The 17738-nt window shown below is 41.5% G+C and overlaps 1 protein-coding gene across 1 annotated transcript in view; it reads left to right on the top strand.

The window, feature by feature from the left end:
* Positions 1-1291: 1291 nt before the first annotated feature.
* TTC39C (tetratricopeptide repeat domain 39C) overlaps positions 1292-17738 on the top strand; it is a 117968-nt gene continuing 101521 nt past the window's right edge. The window contains 1 exon segment of the mRNA XM_043977314.1: positions 1292-2271. Coding sequence (XP_043833249.1) covers positions 2105-2271 — 167 coding nt within the window. The 5' untranslated portion in view covers positions 1292-2104.

Consider the following 17738-nt stretch of genomic DNA (forward strand, 5'->3'; position numbering starts at 1 on the left):
CATGCAGAAGCCCAAACCAAAAACCCAAGCCCTTAAAAGACTTGCAAAGCACCGTATGGCACAAATTAAATTCTTAGATGGCTTGAAAATAGAAGTGGAAATAGGCTACCAGTAATCTGGGAATGCTGCAACAGATGCACGGAGTAGTGGAAACAGGCGCCTCAGTTCAGATCCCACTTCTAGACCTTACTGCCTGGGTGACCATGGGAAAGCAATCTAACCTCTTTAGGCCTCAGTTTCCTTATCTGAAAAATGAGAGGATTGGACTTTGAGGTCCATTCCCGCTCTAAATCTGAGCCTATAAGCGAAATGGTAAATCAAGAGTAGAATATGGGAGTACATGGAAGATGGCAGTACTATGGCAGTGACAGGGAATATGTCAAGGTAAAAACCTTGTGCCTCTTGAACCCACTTCATTGAGTAGCCCATGTCCCAACTTCTTTTCCTCACTGAGTAAACAGGTTCTTCCAAAAGCACTAGAGTAAATTCAAGCATAAAAGAGGACCCAGGGAAGGGGATGGGGGGCGGGGAGTAAGGGAGGGGGGAAGGCGTGAAATTGTGTAGACGGGATGGCCTTGTCTTTCCTTTCTTTCCTACTTTTTTACTCCTGAGCATTAAGGGAAGTTTTTGGTGTTTGGGGTTGTAAATTCTACGTTTTCAAGACATCCTAAAATAAATAAAGAAAGAAAGCTGGGCAGGATCTACATGCTTCTAAGAGCCAATATGAGGAAAAAGAACCCTCCTGGGTCGTGACACTTCCGGGGCACTTCCAGGAAGCAGACGGGGCCTCGGGGCTGGGGCTGGCTCGGAAGGAGTAGAATACCCCCAACCAAGCTAGGGCGGTGAGCCTTCGCCTTTGCAGAAGTCCCCCACGTGTCAGAGAGGCTTGCCCCGCCCCTTTCTTCCCTCTTCCCTAGGGATTGGCTGCTGTAGAGAGAGAGAGGGAGGAGCCTAGCTGTCAGAATGAAGAAAGTGGCTTGGTGGGGAGGAGGGGGGTATGTGAGCCTGGCAGCTCTGGGAGAAAGAGCTTGCGCCTATGAGCCACTTGGGGTCTAGGAATGTGACACAAGCACCGAGGGTAGAGGGTAGAAGCAGGTGGAAGTTGTCGCTATATCCTATCCTTCCTCGAGTATTTTGGTATATAGCCAAGGTTCTTTTTCTGACTCGATTTTCATACTTGTCTTCCTTCTCCCGCCTCTCCTTCTTTTCTCCAATAGGCCCTTCTTCCTCTAACTCCTCACACCTCCCCCCGCGTTTTCTCAGGATGGTTCAGTCCGGGGTGTAGGGGTGATGTGTTTTGCCCTAGCCGGTGCTGCTCAGGAGCTGCCGGGCTTGCACGAGGCTCAAGGCAACCTAGAGCTGGCGCGAGAGGAAGCGAGGGCCCTCTGCCGGAGCTACCTGCCGGGTGCACCCCGCAGCCCGGCAGCGGCTCGGAGCTGGCGGTGGCGTGGCGGTGGGGTTAGGGGGCCGAGACGCCCGGGCAGCTCCGTGCGGGGAGGAGGGCCGGGTCAGTCAGCCCCGCGTCGGGAGTCCCGACGGCGGGCAACTCATCCCCTCGCCTTCCCCAGCCTCACGGCCAGCCTTTCACCGGGGCCGGGACCGGCGGCGGTGCGGGCCCGGGAGAGTGGGAGCAAGCGGGGGGAGGGGGGAGGTCTGAGCTTGCAGCGGGGATTTCAGGAGGGGAGAGCGCTGCAGGAAGTGGGGGCGGCGCCGCAGCCCCTCGGGGGACCGACAGAGAGAGAGGTCGGAGGCACCCCGGAAACGGATTTCGTTTTAGTGCGGCCGCGATCTCTGAGCGTGGGAAGAGGAGACCTGCCGGCCCGGGGCTGCTGCTGAGTAATTGCCGGGAGCTGCGGTGGTAGCCGCCACGCGAGGGTTTGGCTTCCACGTCCTATAAGACCAACTGCAGGCACAGTAATTGCAGCAGCAGCAGCAGCAGCAGCAACAGTAACAGTAGCAGCAGCTCCTCCTCCTCCAGGCTCTTCCCCTGCAGCTGCCATCCCTGCCGCCCCTTAGGCTCTTCTCCAGGCCAGTGACACTCGCCCCTGGGGCTTATCGGAGCCCCCAGCCCCTTTCCCCCCTAGCTTCCTCCTCCTCTTTCTCCATGTCCGGGTCGGAGCAGCAGCAGCCGCCTCGGCGGCGGGAGGATGAGAGCGAGCCGGACTCGGCGGCCGCGGCGCCCCTGCACGATGCCGAGCTGGCCCTGGCCGGCATCAACATGCTGCTCAACAACGGCTTCCGAGAGTCGGACCAGCTCTTCAAACAATACAGGTGACACCCCCCCCCCGGTTTTCCCCCGGACCCTCTTTCTTATCCTCCTCCTTTACTGCTCATTTAACCCTCTTTTTCCATTTCCCTCCAGCGGGTCTGGGCGCTGCCCCTGCAACTGGGCACCGAGCCTTCCTGGCTCCCTCTGCCCTGTCCCAGATTGATGCCCACCCCTGTGCCCACCGCACCTGATCTAGGTCCTCCCCGTCCAAAAAGAAGACGTAGTGTAGTTAGCCTTGATTCCTTTCTCCCTTCTTGTATTTAGCCTTGTCTCGCTCTCTCCCTTCTTTTCCCTAGTTCTTTCTGTAGATGCTTTCCCCGGTCCAGAAAGGTATGTGGGCATGTGTGCCTGTATGTGTTTTTTCCGTGTCCATTGCCCGCTCTCTCACCACGGTGCCCCCTTCATCTCTTTTCTAGTTTGGCAATCATGTATGTCTGGACCAGATACTACTAGAGGCAGGAACCAGAGTCGGAATTGCCTAGTTGTGATCTTAGGCTATGGAGAGAGAGAACATTTGTGTATGTTGTGCAAGGATTTGTGGAAGGCTTGCGGATTCCCTCTGACAGTTAACCATTTAGTGGGTACTTCTAGCTTCTCTATTACCATAGGAACTAAAACCAGTCTGAACTCTGTATCTATATTCCTCCCCAGTCATCTGAAAACTTACCCTAAAATATGATCTCCAGAAGGGTTTGGAAAGAATTAGAAATGTGTGTTTCTCCTAAGGTACCTAATGTAAGAGGAGAGAAGGAAGAAATAGAAGTATATCTATTAAAGAAAACATTATCTTCTACCTGCAGGATACGTTGGTCTTAATCTATGAAGATACTGAACTGCAGTGGTGTTTGCCGATAGCAAGTGTTGCATTTTTATGATGAGTAAGGAAAAGAAGCAGGTTTTCCTGTTTCGTGCTTTTATAGAGAGAAAATAGCTAAAAGTGGGCCACTTTGTAGACATATGCTTGAAGATGATAGAAGAACATTCATTTTATTATAAGCATCTTTTTTTTTTCCTGGCTAAGCAAGTAGGCATATGTTTTGAAGGATGACAAGACCCAGTAGTCTTTTACTCACATTTGCTGTTAAATGTATTTCCTGAAAAGTTTTAGCTGTTATCCACTTTGCATATTTAAAATTTGGTTTGGTTGAAGTACATGATAGACTGTTACTACAACATCTTTAAGAATTACTAAACATTACAAATGAGTCCTTTTAAAAAATGTTATTTCATCGTAATGCCTTTAAAGACATTCAATCTCTCAAAGTGTTAGTAATTACTTCTACTAATTTGGAACTGGTAAGTTGTTTTCGTTTGTTTTTTGCCGAGCAATGAGGGTTAAGTGACTTGCCCAGAGTCACACAACTAGTAGGTGTCAAGTGTCTGAGGTCAGATTTGAACTCAGGTCCTCCTGAATCCAGGGCCAGTGCTTTATCCACTGTGCCACCTAGCTGCCCCCTGGTAAGTTGTTTTCACCAGACAAGGAATGAGTCTTTTAGGCAAGTAAATTTTATAGCTAAACATGTCACGTTCTTAGGTTGTTGTTTTTTTTTTCTCTTTAAATAACACAAAGCTCATTTTCATCCAGGTTTAAGCTTACTGGACTATTTTCAGAGGCAATGAAGGGTGACAGTTTGAAAGGATTCATTTGTAGCATTCTTGTTAAATAATTAATTGCCAACATGCTATGTTTTATAGTACTTTACTATAATGACTTGTTGCAAAATAAGGAGGGAATTCATAATGTTTGGTTTTAACCCTTTCAAGGTTTGGGTTACTGGGTTGTTAGAGTACTTTGAGAGGTTCAGGCATTAGGCAAAAACCCACTTATGTTCATTTTAGTAGTTGTCTCCTCTCCCCTGATATTCTGATAGCCCCTTTCTGGACAATCATTAAAATATGCAGTGTGCCAACTCTTCTGGTCATCTTTCAATTATTGATATGTCTGTCATCCAGATTATACTTGTTTCATCAAAAGAACTGTATAAACAAATATTATTTTTGGAGAATGATGTGAAGTGAGGAAAACTCTTCTGGTGGAAATGACATGCAGATCGGTAGCCTGTGTTTGAAGTAAAAAATTAAAGCTATTAACATGCTTTAATAGTTTGATTCCTTCTTCTCTGTCCTTCTCCTCTCCACCCACACTTCCCCAAACAGTATTTTAAAAGTTTGAAAACGATTGTCACTGTTTATTACATGCCCTGTTGCCTGTTTTTAAAAATATCAGATTTGTGATGTTGAAAGCCACAGTTCTCTTCATAATTCCCAACAATGCTTCTTTTCTTTTTTTTTTCAGGTTGTATATTTTATTTCCATGTATTCTTAATTTTTTTTATGTATAAGATATTTTATTTTTTCTGTTACATGTAAAGATAGTTCTCAACTTTTGTTTATACAAGCTTTACAATTTCAGATTTTTCTCCCTCCCTCCCCCCTCCCCTAGACAGCAGGTAATCTGATATAGGTTATATCTATATATCTATATACATATACATATAGATATATATATATACACACACACATATATATATATACACATAATAACATTAATTCTATTTCTGCATTAATCCTGTTACAAGAGAAAAAATCAGAGCAGTGATGCAAAACCTCAAAATAGAAAAAAAAAACAACAGCACCCAAAACAAAAGAAATAGTATGGTTCAATCAGCATCTATACTCCACAGTTCTTTTTTTTTTTTTCTTGGATTTGGAGATCCTCTTCTATCATGAGTTCCCTGGAACTCTTCTGTACCATTGCATTGGTGAGAAGAATATAGTCCATCACAGTAGGTCAACACTCAATGTTGATGATAATGTTCTTCTGGTTCTGCTCATTTCACTCATCATCAGCTCACGAAAGACCCTCCAGGTTTCTCTGAACTCCTCCTGCTCCTCATTTCTTTTTTTTTCTTTTTTTTCTTTGCGGGGCAATGGGGGTTAAGTGACTTGCCCAGGGTCACACAGCTAGTAAGTGTCAAGTGTCTGAGGCCGGATTTGAACTCAGGTACTCCTGAATCCAGGGCCAGTGCTTTATCCACTGCGCCACCTAGCCGCCCCCTGCTCCTCATTTCTTACAGCACAATAGTATTCCATTGTATTCATATACCACAACTTGTCCAGCCATTCCCCAATTGATGGGCACCCCCTCAACTTCCAATTCCTTGCTACCACGCAAAGAGCAGCTGTAAATATTTTTGTACATGTGGGTCCCTTTCCCCCTTCCATGATTTCTTTGGGAAAAAGACCTAAAAGTGGTATTGCTGGGTCAAAGGGTATGCACAAATGCTTCTTTTCTAACTCTTTTGCTAAAAATATATTTTGGTCTTGGTTATTAGGTTTTCATTTTACTGGCTAACCTAACAGTAGGAAACAAAGTGTCTTGAAAGCTGTTTTAATTGTTGCAATTTGGATGTTGAATTTAGAAAATTCCAGATTTCAATTTGCACTGACACCTTGCATTCATTCTTTTTATTTTTGTTTTGCTTTTTTTGCGGGGCAGTTGGGGTTAAGTGACTTGCCCAGGGTCAGACAGCTAGTAAGTGTCAAGTGTCTGAGGTTAGATTTGAACTCAGGTCCTCCTGAATCCAGGGCTGGTGCTCTATCCACTGCACCACCTAGCTGCCCCACCTTGTATTCATTCTTGTGTTTCTGTCTACCATGCCCTAGCTACCACTACTTCTCTAGAAAGCATTATGGTGTAGGGTATACAATGTTGGACTTGGATTCTGGAAAACCTGCCATTTCAATCCTGAAGGTTCTGTTCAGCTCTCAATCTTATGATCTCTGTTTGTCCTTACTAGCTCTATGGCTATGGACCAGTCATTTCACTTCCTTTGTACCTCAGTTTCTTTTTCTGTAAAGCAGGGATAAATGATACAGCATAATTTTGTTGTAAAGAGTAAATGAGGGGCAGCTAGGTGGCACAGTGGAGAGCACCAGCCGTGGAGTCAGGAGTACCTGAGTTCAAATCTGGCCTCAGACACTTGATACTTACTAGCTGTGTGACCCTAGGCAAGTCACTTAACCCCCATTGCCCCCACACACACAAAAAAAGAAGTAAGTAGTTAACCTCATTTATACAGAGCAATTAGAATAAAGGCTTTAAAAGTCATACTTGGTGGGGGGGGGCAACTAGGTGGCACAGTGGATAAAGCCTGGATTCAGGAAGATCTGAGTTCAAATTCGACCTCAGACACTTGACACTAGCTGTGTGACCCTGGGCAAGTTGCTTAGCGCCTGTCCCCCCCCCCCCAAATCATACCGTATATATGTTTCTACAAATGGATTTCATTGCTTTGGGAACTCCTGATGAAGAAATTCTTTCAACCTGTACCATCAAACTTCTGCTCTTAGAATATTGCCTGGGGGCACTGAGAGGTTAAGTGACTAAGAGTCAGGATTTGAACCTAGGTCTTCCTGATTGGAAGACCTGCTCTTTGTTCACTATACCATTTTAGATAGAGATGTAGATAGATATCTATATATACGCATATATACATATATGTATATGTGTATATATACATATATATTTTTTAAGAAAGTTTTTTTATTTAGAACTACACTACATGCACCAGCCAAAACAGGGTCAACAGCATTATAAACTATTTTCCAAAGAAATAGAAGAGGCTACTTGTCCATCTTTGAGGGGCATTTTGATTGGTGGTAACAGATTTTTGCTGATCCACATGTCTTGTGTCATTGGTTGTTGTAGAGCATAATATATGGTCATCAAACAGAGCAAAGCTAGCTGGGCCTATGGACTCAACCCCAGGACCTTGTGTTTGCTATTTATTTAGTGCTCTAAAGGAGGCATTAGGCATATTGCAGGTATATTCGTATTTAAATGGATGTTTTGAAAGTGTTTGAAAAGGATGTTCTTTTCAGTAGACAAACATCCTGAAAATCTTTTTATTTATACTATTCATTTGCTTGTCATACATACCCTTATTTCATACATAAAATTTAGTTCCAATCAACAAATATTTATTGACTATCTGGAAAGATAAAGGTATACTTCAACCTGCCCATAATTATGGCAAATGATCAGTGATAGCCAAATTCATGCCTTTTTTCTATGTGTTTTCCCCTAACACCAAAAAAAACCCGTTAATTTCTTTTTAGGCTGACTAGCTTGTGAATTAGGGGTCATTTTCCTGGTTGTTTTAAATTATCATTTTGGTTTCCATCTAACTCTTTAAGATGAGTCTGGAGAATCTTCCTCAGTGTGGCCTTTCCAGCTGTGCATATAGCCAGCTCTGGTTATTCAGAGACTGATTTCTACCTCTTCTTCTTTCTTTCTGCTACCTACATTTTGGTCATTTCCTTGAATACAGAAGACTACCAGGAGAAGGAAATAGCTAAAGCTTAATGGGTTGTGTTACTTTTTGTATGTTTTGGTGGTAACTGGAAGGAAGAGGTTGAAACTAGGCTAAAATGTAGGATTCCAGGATTACTCTTGTACCCTGGCTTTATTCCCCTTATACTTATGAACCCCAGTAGCAAATACTTGAGGGGCTTAACCTTTTTTTTTTTTTTTTAGTGAGGCAATTGGGGTTAAGTGACTTGCCCAGGGTAACACAGCTAGTAAGTGTTAAGTGTCTAAGGCCGGATTTGAACCCAGGTACTCCTGACTCCAGGGCCGGTGCTCTATTCACTGAGCCACCTAGCTGTCCCAGTGCTTAACCTTTTAAACACTGGTCTCTGAAAAAACTGTGTTTTGCCTAGAGGGATAAGAAAAGGATCTGTGATTTTCTCACCAGGAAAAATGTGCCGGTCCCTATATGGTCACCAAAGTGTATGTTTTTCATCAGTATCTTAACTCAGAACTTAGTACTTATGTTGTAGCATGACCAGGAAAATGATGAGATACTTATGCAAAACGTACATAAGTACTTTTCAGTGATTAAATATGTGGCCCCCTTCAAGGGAGTTTAGGTTAAAGTTTCCATTACACAGCAAGTCAAAACAGTGATGACCCCATATCCCTGAACAAGAGAGAGAAAAAGTGGCTTCAAAAAGAAGTTTTGGGGGAGGTCAAGGGCTAAAGGTGTTATACCACCTGCTGTTTTTTTTTTGGGGGGGGTTTAAATGTGAAAATGATGTTACTGACATGCTTTTCCAACCAAAGCCACAGAATATATTTGAACTGGATTTACCTCGTTCATGATCAACCTGGGATTAGAACTCAGTCTAATGCTCTTTTTTTGTGCACAATGAACGCAGGGGCTATGTTTTATACACAAGGTCTAGTGAATAAACTGCCAAGTTAGCTAGCATTTTTTTTTTATTTTTTTGCAGGGCAATGGGGGTTAAGTGACTTGCCCAGGGTCACACAGCTAGTAAGTGTCAAGTGTCTGAGGCCGGATTTGAACTCAGGTACTCCTGAATCCAGGGCCGGTGCTTTACCACTTTGCCATCTAGCTGCCCCTTAGCTAGTATTTATTAAGTACTTACTATGTGCCAAGCACTGTGCTAAGTACTGGGGATAAAGAGAAAGGCAAAAAGCAGTCACTACTCTCAAGGAGCTTACCTTCTGATGAGGGAGACAACATATAAATAACTATTTATAAACAAGGTATATACAGGATAAACTGGGGATAGCCTTAGAATGAAAGTACGAATGTTTAGGAGGCCTGGAAAAGGCATCTTGCAGAAGGTGAGACTTTAGTGAGAAGGAAGTCAGAGAAACCAGGAGGTGAAGAGGAAGGAAAGTATTCTAGGCAAGAGGGACAGCCAGTGAAAATTCGTGGTGTTAGGATTTGGGAGTGGTGAGTGCTAAGAAGACTAAAAAGGTTGGGGCGGAGGGCAGGTTATGAAGGTCTTTGAATGCCAAACAAAGGATTTCTATTTGATCTTAGAGGTAAAAGGGAGCCACAGGAATTTATGAGATGTAGGAGAATGACATGATTAGATCTGCACTTTAGGAAATCGTTTTGACAGGTGAGTGTAGGATGGGGAGACTTGGCAAGTGGACCACTTAACAGTCTATTGCAGTCGTCCATGAGGTGGTAACACTTCACTGCTTAGGTGGCAGTGTCAGGGGAGAGAAGGAGGCATGTACAAGAGAAGTCAATGAAGGTAAAATTGACAAGCCTCGACAATAGATTGGATATGGGGGGACAAGGAGAGGTGAGAGAATGAAGGATCATGGATGACACCTGTGAGCTTGGGTTACTGAGAAGATGGTGGTACCTAAAACAGTTATCGGGAAGTTAGGAATGGGATAGGGTTTCTCGGGAACATAAGGGGTTAGTTTGAGACATGTTGAGTTTAAAGGATGGCAGGCTGGTCAGAGATGTACAAAAGGCAGTTGGAGATTCAAGACAGAAGATTGGGAAAGAGTTTAGGACTACCCAAGTAGATGTATAACAAAAGTCTGTCAGTCAGGTACTAATAACTATACATTTTTTCCACAATAAAAGAAAGGTTGTAAAGTGTCTAGGCTGCCCCACAAACACTTTTTGAACTTGTATCTGAACCAGAGTACTATCAGCATGTACTAATAGCATTAGCCTGACAAATGTTGCCTTCTGAGGCCAAGAGGAGTAGACCAGGAAGGGAAAGAAGATTCCTTCCACCACCCCCACCACCCCCTTTCCTGGCTTAGGAACAAAACCTAAACAAAAGTTACAAAGGTTGTCTTTGACACTTATCTTTTCACTTTCCTTTTCTGTACCGCTCTCTCATTTCATAAACACCTTCTTGTTCTATTTCTCATGGTAGCACACTTACATTAAGGTAAAGGGCACAGCAGCCTGCTGTGGTGAACTCCAAGCTACACCATATTCCAGCACTACTTAGCCTACAGGTACTCAAGATTTTCAGTTGTGTTGTTATTGTTTTATGGTGCCTCTCCTGTCCACAAGAAGGACTTTCATCTGAGAGTGAGGGAGAAGGATGTTTTAAAGTTGTGGATACTTTACAGAACACCTAGCAGTGATGGGCATAAAATAAGCACTCAAATACCTATTCAGTTTGATATTCCTTTGGTATTGTTTTTCCAACAGAAGTAATGCTTTATACTGATTCATCCATGATCTTTTATTAACCCCTTAAACCCAACCTTCTTCTTCTTCTTCTTCTTCTTCTTCTTCTTCTTCTTCTTCTTCTTCTTCTTCTTCTTCTTCTTCTTCTGCAGGGCAATGAGGGTTAAGTGACTTGCCCAGGGTCACACAGCTAGTAGTGTCAAGTGTCTGGGGCTGGATTTGAACTCAGGTCCTCCTGAATCCAGGGCTGGTGCTTTATCCACTGTGCCACCTAGCTATACCCCACCCCCAACCTTCTTCTAACTTGGCTATTATGGTTGAGGGTACCACCATCCCTTTACTAAATCAGATTTACAATCTTAAAGTCAGCCTTGATTCTCAGTCAATTAATAAACATTACATTCCTACAGTGTGTCAGACAATGATTTTTTGTGTGATTTTTTCCATCTAGTTAGTTGCAAGTCTTGTTGATTTTGCTACTATAACACCTCATATATCAATCCCTTTGTGACCACTTACATGGCTGCCCACTCTAGGCCAGACTCTCATCACCTCTCATTTGGGCTATTAGAGTAGCCTCCTAATCAGTGCCCTTGTCTGCCACCATCTTTCTCACAGCTGCCAATCTGATATCCCTAACACACAGAACTGACTGTGTTCAAGAAACTCCAGCGGTTCCCTTTTGCCGATAGGATAAAATACAAACCATATTTTGTTACTTAAAACCCTTGACGGTCTGTCCACATGATACCTTTCTAGGCTAATCTTACATAATTTCCCTTCATGCACATTACATTTCAGGCAAATTGGCCTACTTGCCAATTACTACTCTTTATGTGATATTCAACATTCCACATCCTGTCTCCTTGCTCTTTTTCTGGGCTTGCCATCCATACCTGGAATATTCTTCCTTCTTTTTAAAAAAATATTTTATCCCCCCCCCAATTACATGTTAAAAGTTTTCAATATTTTAAAAAAAGTTTTGAGGTCCAAATTCTAACCCTCTCTTCCTCCCCTTCCCCCTCCCTGCTGATAAACAAACTAATATAGGTTATACACTTGCAATCATGTAAAACATTTTCATATTAGCCATTTTGTACAGGAAGACTCGATCAAAAGAAATTGAAAAATAGTATGCTTCGGTGTATATTCAGATAATATCAGTTCTTTCTCTGGAGGTGGATACCATTTTTCATCATGAGTCCTTTGGAGTTGTCTTGGATCATTGTATTTCTGAGAACAGCTAAGTCATTCACAATCCTTCATCAAACAATATTACTGTTAGTGTATACAATGTTCTCTTGATTCTGCTCTCTTCACTTTGTATTAGTTCATGTAAATCTGTCCAGGTTTTTCTGAAATCATCCTGCTGGTCATTTCTTATAGCACAGTAATATTCCATCACAATCATATACCACAACTTGTTCAGCCATTCCCCAATTGATGAGCATCCCTTTGATTTCTAATTCTTAGACACTACAAAAAAGAGCTGCTGTAAATATTTTTTGTTCAAGTAGATCCTTTTCCCTGTTTAAAAAAATCTTTTTGGAATATTGACCTAGCAGTGGTATTGCTGGATCAAAAGTTTTCCTTACTTCTTAGGACTCAAGACTTCTCTCAAGGCTCTGCCCAGTCACCAATTATAAGAGGCTTAAGGAAAATAAAATGTTATTTTATTTTATTCCTCCACTCTGTGGAGGAAGGATTGAAGTGAGATACCCTTGAAGCAAGGAGACCAATTAGGAAGTCATTGTAATTATCTAGGCGAGATGGTGATGAAAACCTGAAAGTTATGTGAATAGAGAGATGGTGTCAGCATAGTGTGGTAGAGGTAACAAAGTCAAGATTGAATGAATCTGGGAGATGGGAAGAATGGCAATGTCAATGGAGGGTAGGTCAGGAAGACCATTTAGAACTACTGTTCTATCAGCAAAGACAACTTGTACATTCATAGGTATATGCAGAATCAATTAAAAAAATAAATATATGACAGTGAGCTAACAAGGTAGGTAGAGAGGGCACTAGCACTTGAGGGGATCTGGAAAGGCATTATTATAGCAGGTTGTGCTTTAACTGTATCTTGAAGGAAAATAGGATTTAAAGAGGACATTGAGGGCAGCTAGGTGGCACAGTGGGTAGAACACCGGCCCTAGATTCAGGAGGACCTGAGTTCAAATCTGGCCTCAGACACTTGACAGTTACTAGCTTTGTGATGCTGGGCAAGTCACTTAAGCTTCATTGCCTGGGGGGGAAAAAGAGGACATTTATAAGCTGGAGAGGAGAGCAACCAGGCTGTTGAATCCATGTCATATTGAACACTGGTTGAAAGAATTGAGTATGTTGAACCTGAAGAAGGAGGAATTGGGCTTGTTATGTGTGGCCCCAGAGGACAACTAGGAGAAATGGGGTGGAAATTGCAAAGAGGCTAGTTTAGGGTTGATGTGAAGAAAAACTTCCTGACAATTAGTACTGTCCATGAGTGAAATGGATTGCCTCAGAGGTTCCTCCTTCCTTGAAGGTCTTCAAGCCCTGGCTACATGGCCACCTGAGGGGATATATTATGGTAAGGATTTCTTTCAAGTACCTTGTGAGCTAGATGATTGCTGAGGTGACTTTCCACTCCAATTCAGTTTGCTTATTTGTTTTTTACTGAATGGCAAGAAACCAGATTTAAAATTTAAATCCGGGCTGCATAGGATTACTTTTTTTTGCTTTGAATTTGTTTTGCTTTCTTTGAATTGTGAATCTCAAAAGCTTTTCCTGTGTATTATGAGCTGATATGTAATGTAAGGTGGAGTTTGAGGTCTGAATCTCCTATAAAGTAAGAGTAAATTAGTTTTCTCCTTTTATTTGGATTTGGGATAAAGAAGTGAGCTGAAATCATTAGCTGCATATTTGTGTGGTACTGTGAAAGACTGCTTATCTGAGCCTAGAATTGTCACTGGGATAATGGTATTCCAGACTTTCTTCACCATTATTTCTAAAATCTACATGTTCAGCAAAAGGCTTGATTTACATTGGTAATGCTCTTTGCTTCAGATATTTTGTGTCATATTGTTTCAGTGAGCCACTAATGGATTTATTCAAAATTTCCAGTAGTGCTAGAAAGTATTCCTGAAGTAACAAAGAAAAGGCTAAGAAGGAGCATAGGTGTTATAGTCAACAATTATTAAGCACCTACTATATCCAGGGCCCTGTTCCAAGCATTGAGAAAGGAACAGAAAAATAGCTAAGAACTAACTAGTAGGGGCAGCTAGGTGGCACAGAGGTTAGAGCACCGACCCTGGATTCAGGAGGACCTGAGTTCAAATGTGGCCTCAGACACTTAACACTTACTAGCTGTGTGACCCTGGGCAAGTCACTTAACCCCAATTGCCTCTCTTAAAAAAAAAAAACGAACTAACTAGTGCTCACCTTCTTGGAGTTTACTGTGTAGGAGGAAAATAAAGTCTGTCATTGCTTAGATAATGATGATAATAGGTGCTGAATTTATTAGAGGGTCATAAAGTGAAATGCTTGGTCTGAGGGGGATGGTTCTTTGTGACTGAGAAGGGCTCAGGGTAGGCTTTTGGGAGCAAGTGACTTTGGGGTTGGGCTCTAACACTTTCCTGAGATTGCAAGAATTGGGCAATGATCTTTAGAATCAATGTTGAACCATGCCTGTTTGTACAGCATCCATAAACACAAATGTTAATGGAAGGAGTATTTGAAGTCTAATTGGAGGTCTGTTCTAGACGGATTGCCAAAGTAAAATTGGCAAGACATGAGAGGTGAGTGAACATCCATGGACAGGTTTTGTCTTTGATCTGGGCCTATTCTCTGTAATTTACAAAAACTAAGACTGAAAGAGTCTTAGAGTTGAAGTGGATTGTCTCAGATGGTTGTATCAGGCAATTAAAGCAATGACAAGTTCTTCATTGGCATTAATAAAACCTTAATGAATAATAAAGTTAAATGAATGGAACCATGGTAGATAAGGCCAGTCCCAAACTGAAGGAAGGTAAATTGCTTGCTATTTCATTATTCAGGAAAGGAAATTCAGTTTCAGTTACAGAGTTCTTTGATGAAATACTTTTTAAATTGCAAAATAATTCATTTTCCTGAAAGTAATACTGTAATCTACAATATGTCCCATATAAAGGGAATGATTTTTATTCTTGCTGATTTGTATTCTTTCAATAAATTTTAATTTTTTCAGTTTTCTTATCAAATTGTGAATTACTGTACTTTGTTGTGTTTTTGGTTAGAATCTTTGAAAGTTTGTTGGGGAGATAACAGGAATGAAAATTCAGTTTCATTTTCCTCCTTTTTTTTTTAGTTGCACTGGTGAAAAGTTTCAGAAGCAGTTTAAAGCATATCTTAATTGATTTTGTATTTCTCTTAAGGAGTAATAAGTGTTTTGTATTGAATTGTAAATGAAACTCAAGGGTATTCATGCTAGCCTTGTCTGTGATAGCATAGATAACTTAACTGATTATGATAGTGGATTATATTCTTAATAAAAAGGAGAGGAGGAGCAAAGGAAACAAGTGTTTATTGAGTGTCCACTTTGTGCCAAGCAATGGCTAAGTGCTTTAAAAATGCTCTCTCCTTTGATGAGATAGAACTAAAACAGGTCCTGGCATTCCCTACTAGATTGGGCCCAACAGCACAGTTTTGCAGCAGTATCTTCATGAAGATGTTTATAATCACACCCAACCAGAATGCTGGGAAATGCTTTTGTATAGCTTGTATAGATGGCAGTAGATTTGCCCATTGGGCTTAGCTCTTACTCCCTCCCATTTGTCATGCTTCTGTCCTTGCAGACCCATTGCTCCTGTCCTACCTTCTCTGCTCAGTTTTGAAGTAACTTCCCCTTGGAATGTATGCTGAATTTTAGTAGGTGAGGCATATCTGCAGATTGGAATGAAGCTGTCCCCCTGTGGGGGCATTATTGACCTAATTAGAAGTGGTAAAAGAGGAAAAATGAACTTAGTTTAACTAATCTTGACCTGAAGATATGCTTCAGGTTAGATCACTTAGCATGAATGGCTTGAGGCTTAGGTCAAGTTCTCCATGAGAAATGCAAATAATGGAGTAAGATGAGTTAAACTAGAAACTAAAGAAAAGTATAGCATAGACCTATTAGAAGACATCACCTTAAATCTGCTTCAATTACCTGTGAAAGTATAGAATAATAAAAAACAATTTGAAAAAGATTTATATTTCGCCTTTTTAATTTTATTACAAAGTCTGTTCCTTCCAACAATGCTCTGATCTAACCACTGAAAGGGTTAGTGGCCCTCTTTGATGTTACAAGAACTTGGAGAGAAGAAATTCGGATTGTGATATGGCAGGGTCACATGCTAGTAATCATGAAAGCTAGAACTAATGCCCAGTTCTTCCAACTCAACAGCCCAGTGCTTTTCTTCTTAAGGCTTGTAAGGTGGCACAGTGTGTAGAACCTCAGACCTGGAATCAGGAAGACCTGAGTTCTAATTCGGAAGGACGCTTTTAAACTATATGACCCTGGGCAAGTCACTTAACCTCTACCTCAGTTTCCTCATCTGCAAAACAGGTCTAATAACACCAGTTACCTCCCTGGGTTGGAGTGAGTATAAAACAAAATAACACATTTGTATAGCACTTTGCAAATTGTGAAGTGTTGTGTAAAAGCTAGCTGCTGTTATACTAAGCTATCCTTAATTTTCATGAAACCATTTTTTAAAAACAGTGTTTGGTATTACAACATTTGGATGCTACAGTGAGATTATTGGCTTCTAAATCATTTCAGCACATAAAGCAAAAGCCTTGCCTGCTGCTAATGCCTTCCCTTTCAAACTTCCTTTCATTTAATTACTTGGTATTTATTTGTATTATCTATATTTGTTCTCTATATACTTAGGTTCTTTGTACTCAGTGTCTTCCCTGTTACAATATTCATAAGGTCCTTGTGAACAAGGATTGTTCAACTCACTATATTTGTCCCCTCAGCACCTAGTATCTCGCTTGGTACAGAGTAGACACTTAATAAATGCTTTGGGGTTTGGCGGTCGCACCCGTTTATAAAGGGATTCTGTTGTGTTTGCTTTATAATCTTCCCTCCGGTCTTTTGAAAGTCCATTTCATTCTAGCTCTCAGTCACCCAGGTTTGAAATCTTGGAATTATCTTTAACTCTTCCGTCTTTACCCCTCACTTCCAGTCATTTAGCAAGTTCAGCAGCAGTTGCCCCTTCCCCTCCTTCCTTCTTTCCCAGGCCCTCCTTACCCTTTGTCTGGATGATTAGAAGACAATCTTCACCTCTTCGATCCTACTAATACTCTAGGAAGATTAATTCATCAGTAATGAATAGGATAGTTTGGAGTCTTCTCAGTGTGTTCCCTTTATCATATTAGTATCCTATACATTGTTCCCAAAGCAAAGTCATCAGGTAGTGGATAGCCATCGAAGATTATTGAGCCAAATTTAAATCCCTCAGTCATTTAAAGTCATCCATCTTGTGGCTGCAAACTACTTTTAAAACTTAATCCCAGGGCAGCTAGGTGGCGCAGTGGATAGAGCACCGGCCCTGGAATCAGGAGGACCTGAGTTCAAATCCGGCCTCAGACACTTAACACTTACTAGCTGTGTGACCCTAGGCAAGTCACTTAACCCCAATTGCCTCACTAAAAAAAAAATTAAAAAAAAAAAAAACCAAACTTAATCTCTAGCTGTGTGACCCTGGGCAAGTCACTTAACCCCCATTGTCCCAACAAAACAAAACAAAATAAAACCCTTAATCTCTTACTATTCTTGTTCATGTAGCCTATACTGCAGCTACCTTGGGGTTATTCTGTTCTTAGACTTCCTGCCTTGGTTTGGGCTGTCTCCTTTATTTGTTGACTTGATTCTGTCCTTTTCTTCCTTTTCTACCATACCCTTCTCCCTGTCCAGATCCTATACATTCCTAAAAGCTTGAATGCGCCTTCTATCATTTAGCCTACTGTGGTTTTTTTTCTCCCACCCCCCTAAGAAAAAGAAAAGAAAAAACTGGAACTTCTCTTTCCTTCCTCTGTGTGTTCATTGTATCTTGTTACTTCTCTTACAGACATGTATCACATTTGTTCTATTTTATATTATAGTTTTTTTATGCAGTTTTATCTCCTCTACCTGTCTAAAAGCTGCATCTCTTATAGGCATATATTACCTTTGTTCTACTTTATATTATAATTACTTTATGCATGTCTTATCTCCCCTACCTATCTACAAGCTGTTCATTTATAGCAGGTCAGAGAGAAAGGGGAAGGAAGACACAAGAAGCCATAAACTACTTTTATGCTACCTCTTCATCACTTTCCTGAGTCTCATTCAGATCGTAATCCAGCAGTTTACCCATGTGGCTCATATTCTAGCTCACCATCTTCATCTAACATCTCATCATAATATACATCAATCAGACAGTGGCATATTGACCACTTTAAAGAGTATATCGGTGCTGTTTCCAGATGTTACTTGGTTTAAATAG

This window comes from Dromiciops gliroides, chromosome 1 (assembly GCF_019393635.1).
Source record: "Dromiciops gliroides isolate mDroGli1 chromosome 1, mDroGli1.pri, whole genome shotgun sequence".
NCBI lineage: Eukaryota > Metazoa > Chordata > Mammalia > Microbiotheria > Microbiotheriidae > Dromiciops > Dromiciops gliroides.